Below are 4550 nucleotides of genomic sequence, written 5' to 3'. Positions count from 1 at the left end.
ATGGAATGAGTTCAAAGTTATGATTAATAAAAAGATTTATATGCATAAAAAAAAAAAAAATCCGTTCATTTACATAACGAATTAACAGCTCCTGAAGCCCTTCAAGTGTCAAGTGTCGGGGTATTATCTAAGCTCGCAGTTCAAACAGGTATATTCCCCTCTTCTGGTTGTTATTGCCTGATCCCCTTACAAGATCCCTGCACTTTGAAGCCTCTGTGTCTTTGATTCGTCTTTTAAGACCACAATTAAGGATATATGGGCTCCTGCGCTGTTCAAAGCCCATGTGGAAAGATCAATGAAGGGATTGACAGTCAAGTGATGTCGTTTGCACAGGTGTGTGTGGGTGCGTGTGTATGTTTGTGTCTGTGCGGGCGCTGTTAACGTGGGGCTGGGTTACATAAAACGAGGGGGGGGCAATAAATCAACAGCCGAGTGCGAAAATTACGCAAATGGGGGCTTTCCTCTCTCTCTCTCTATGCGCACCTGAGTCATTTCGTTAAGGAGGCGTGGGGCTGTAAAGCGTTTAGGGTAATGGCGATATCACTTTCATGCTGTTTGACGCACACACACACACACACACACACACACACACACACACACACACACACACACACACACACACACACACACACACACTTCCTCTCTATGTCCATTTCACACACAAGTCGCTGCTGAGACGCACACTCCCCACTGACTGTCCACTGCTGAAGTGCCCATGAGCAATTTGACATAGCGTCTAAATGAGCTTCACTGAAGTCGTTGTGTTGCTGCAAGGGGACGGGAGGGGGGAAAACCTGCCGTGCTAATTTATATGAGTAGTTTTTTAATTTCCTCTCCAAGTCCCTGCGCTCTCTGCACCGAAACTGAACATCAAAGGTGAGACAGGAGAACGACGAGCTGATGATGGGGCACCGTTTCAAACGCGAACATAAGAGCCATAAAGGGAGGAGATCGGGGGCGCATTTGCATAAAAAGGCAACTCGGGGTGAATTTCGCAAAGGAGAACTGCGTGATATGCTGTAGATGTTGAGTGCAGCGTGCTGGTCTCACTGCGCAACATGCTGCCGCTGGAGGAGAGAGAGCGGAGGGTACCGCAGAAATAAAGGGCTGAAGTGGATGGACAGAGTGGGAGAGAGAGAGAGAGAGAGAGAGAGAGAGAGAGAGAGAGAGAGAGAGAGAGAGCGCGAGAGAGAGAGAGAGAGAGAGAGAGAGAGAGAGAGAGAGAGAGAGAGAGAGAGAGAGAGAGAACCCTGAAGTGCTCTGGAGCAAAGGGGAGTATCCCGAGGTGAGGAGGATAGAGAGGGAGCGGACAGGACTGGAGGGAGGGATAAATAGCAGTTGAAGAGGGGAGAAGAGGGGACTCTGACTGCTGCAACCGGCGATAGCTGCATACATCAAGATATAGCGCGGGACTTAAATCTTAATTTGATGACTAATTAACGGTACTGGTGACTGCGCCAAAACGCGCACTCATTTCGCACTCATTGGGCATTTTCTCTGCCAGCACGTCCAACTTTTCTTTTTCTTCTCATCACGGGCTGTTCGCCGGTTCGTACCGAGGCTCTCCTCTCTGCTCATCACTTGGATCTCGACTTGGACCCCTCCTGCTGTGATCCGGAACGGCTGTCTTATCTGTGATGGGGGCAGCGGCGGAGGTTGGGAGCTTCGTCAACGGATTTGTGGACAGCTTTGGCCCCGCGGGCGCCGCTCCGGCTCCCGTCGGCTCTCATTTCGTTCTCACGCCAGCTGGGGCGGTGGACTACAACTCGGTGACCGGACTGATGATGGGGGGACAGGGCCAGCAGCAGGAGCACCTGGTGTCCGCGGAAAGACTGTCCCGGAGCCTGGCGGACCTCAGCCATCTGAAGGGGATTCTGAGGCGGCGGCAGCTCTACTGCAGGACCGGCTTCCACCTGGAGATCCGTCCCGACGGAACCGTGCAGGGCACCAGGAAGGACCACAGCAGATTCGGTACACAGCCCTTCGCAAATAAACCTATTCTTATCATGATTATTATGACTATTTGTAGTAATAGTATAGTCTGTTGTAGAATTTCTGCAATTTATTTTGTAAGATACAGCAGACTGACAGGTACCCTTATAGTGGAGGCACTGGAAAGCACACACACACACACACACACACACACACACACACACACACACACACACACACACACACAGAGAGAGAGCGAGAGAGAGAGAGAGAGAGAGAGAGAGAGAGAGAGAGAGAGCTTAAAAACAACAGCCAAACAGGTTATAATCAAATGCTGATAGGACATGAAGTAGCCCACTGTGATGGCAGCTGCTGCTGCTATAACCCTGAACTGTAGTCTATGCTAACAGCATCCAGAGAAACATTATTCATTTCAAGATGAATAAGCTTTCCAGATGGGATATTGCTTTGAGTATTTCATGTTTTTTTTACCACATCTCCTTCTCGTGATTAGATTGGAAGTTCTTCTTTGGTTTATCTTCAGTCATCAAGATAAACGTCTGCAGCTTACTGCAGATCAAAAGTAGACCTCTGAGAGATTTATTTTAGCGCTGCAGACTGTAGCACTTCTGGCACTTGATTTATTCCATTTGAGACTTGGTCGAACTTCGTGCCAGAGGCCATTCCAGACGTCCAGCCTTGCTTGTCAGAGTCAGCTGGTGTGGATATACATAGAGCCATTTACTGTAATTTTTCTGCACTGAGCGCAGATGAGTCGATCCATCTTCAGATGTATTCAATTTATCTTATGCCTCTTACTGTAATTATGCCACAAATACATGATATTGCACAAGCAGCAGTGGAACAAACCTTCGCAGGACTAAAGTCATATTATTGTGCTTATTGCTTATTGGCTGACAAGTTAATGTAATGTAAATGAATGTTTGTGTGCAGGTATTTTGGAGTTCATCAGTCTAGCTGTGGGACTGGTTAGCATCAGAGGGGTGGACAGTAGCCTCTACCTCGCCATGAACAGCAAAGGAGAACTGTATGGATCGGTGAGTACACCTACTATACTATTGACTATACGCACTGAACACCAAAGGACTTTACTGGGCCAATTCTCAACATATATTCGATTTGTAACCAATTGCCAACAGGTGACATATTTTGCATTGCTATACTCAGATTCCCCTCTGCTTGTCTTTCTTTCTGCAGGAGAAGCTCTCTGCAGAATCCGTTTTTAAGGAGCAATTTGAAGAAAACTGGTACAACACCTACTCATCCAACCTCTACCGGCATGGAGAAAAAGGTGCATTTTACTTTGTTGCTTTGAACAAAGATGGGACGTCCCGGGATGGAACGAGGTCGAGGCGACATCAGAGGTTCACTCACTTTCTACCAAGGCCTGTAGACCCGGATAGAGTACCGGAGCTATACAGGGACATACTGGGTCAGAGCTGAGACTGACGGGGCATTACCATGACCCTGTCAGAGCCAGTCTGAGCTGAAAGGCAACCCAAGTGCACCTAATCCTAAACCCCTTCTTGAGGGAGATGGAAAATCCTGTTGATCTGGGGATCATAAAAAGTGCTCCAAATCAACACTCCCCACCAATGGCACGGAGGAAGAAAAAGAGACTCTCTATGAACCACACTAGCCGGGGAGTTTGACTTAACAGCACCAGGGATCTTCTATGGAAGATGTGAAGGCCCATTGACAGACCCAGGCATCTGGGCCCCTAATATTGCCCCTTTATTGGTCTATGCAGAGGCCCCAGTGGCTAAACAGATGACTTTTGGATTTGTTTAAGTTTCCCTGCAAGTCCAAAAATGCATGTTCAAGAGGACAAAAGTGTGGGAACTAATAAGTGAGATTAACAACTGGCTGCTAGTACATTGCTTCTTACTGCTGTGGCTGATGAGTCTTGTCAATTCCACTGTTTTCAGTTAATTTTATTCAAAACACTACTGTGGCTGCTAAGTAAATGATTTATTAAAATGCTTAATCCACTGGCTGGTTTACACTAAAAGGTAGTTTCATGCACTGGAAATCAGCCATGTCTGTTGTGGGAAACGAATCTGAGAGCTTTGGGGAATCACCGTGTCTTCTGGGATGGCTCGGAAGGATTCTCCTTTGAAACTGCTCCAAAGAGAGATGCTGCTCAGAACATTATGACTTTTTTACAAAGCCACGAGGAACAAGCAAAGAAGTGCGGATCCAATGGAGTTTTATAAGGACTTGTTCTGTGGTGTCTTGTGGCGGAATACTGCGTGTAGGCGAATACGCATTCTAGAACCCAGTGAAGGATTTCTGTTGTTCTTCCACGGACTGCGGTCAAACAACGAGCACAGGACCGACAAAGACACCTTTACATACCTGTTGACAGATTGTATTCTTATTTATAAGTTTTTGTTTCCTAGGACATACATATATTTATTTCAATATATTTATTTATTTTGAGAATATATTTTTACAGGTATGAGATAAAATAAAAAAAAGATATCAAGAAACAAGCCATGGAATTTTTCTTATTTGTTGTGTCGTCATAGTATGAACTGCTGTATGATTGAATAGGTATATTCATATCAGTTTTCAGACTTTGTGTCGACAGTGTC

The 4550-nt window shown here is 46.2% G+C and overlaps 1 protein-coding gene across 1 annotated transcript; it reads left to right on the top strand.

The window, feature by feature from the left end:
* The first annotated feature begins 1351 nt into the window (after positions 1-1351).
* Positions 1352-4349, top strand: LOC137885006 (fibroblast growth factor 20-like). Its single transcript, XM_068727127.1, has 3 exons — positions 1352-1971; positions 2887-2990; positions 3151-4349. Exons 1-3 carry the CDS (start codon positions 1638-1640, stop codon positions 3394-3396), a joined length of 684 nt encoding a protein of 227 aa, XP_068583228.1. The 5' UTR covers positions 1352-1637; the 3' UTR covers positions 3397-4349.
* The last annotated feature ends 201 nt before the right edge of the window (positions 4350-4550 follow it).

Source organism: Cebidichthys violaceus, unplaced genomic scaffold, assembly GCF_023349555.1.
Source record: "Cebidichthys violaceus isolate CVI_PGR_0920_01 unplaced genomic scaffold, fCebVio1.0.p SCAF_4, whole genome shotgun sequence".
Taxonomy (NCBI): Eukaryota; Metazoa; Chordata; class Actinopteri; order Perciformes; family Stichaeidae; genus Cebidichthys; species Cebidichthys violaceus.
This window is presented reverse-complemented; position numbering and strand designations above follow the sequence as displayed.

Coding starts and splice junctions, on each gene's coding strand:
- LOC137885006 (XM_068727127.1), top strand. CDS start 1,638: ATGGGGGCAGCGGCGGAGGTTGGGAGCTTCGTCAACGGATTTGTGGAC. Junction 1,972..2,886: donor GAAGGACCACAGCAGATTCG/GTACACAGCCCT, acceptor GTTTGTGTGCAG/GTATTTTGGAGTTCATCAGT. Junction 2,991..3,150: donor AAGGAGAACTGTATGGATCG/GTGAGTACACCT, acceptor TTCTTTCTGCAG/GAGAAGCTCTCTGCAGAATC.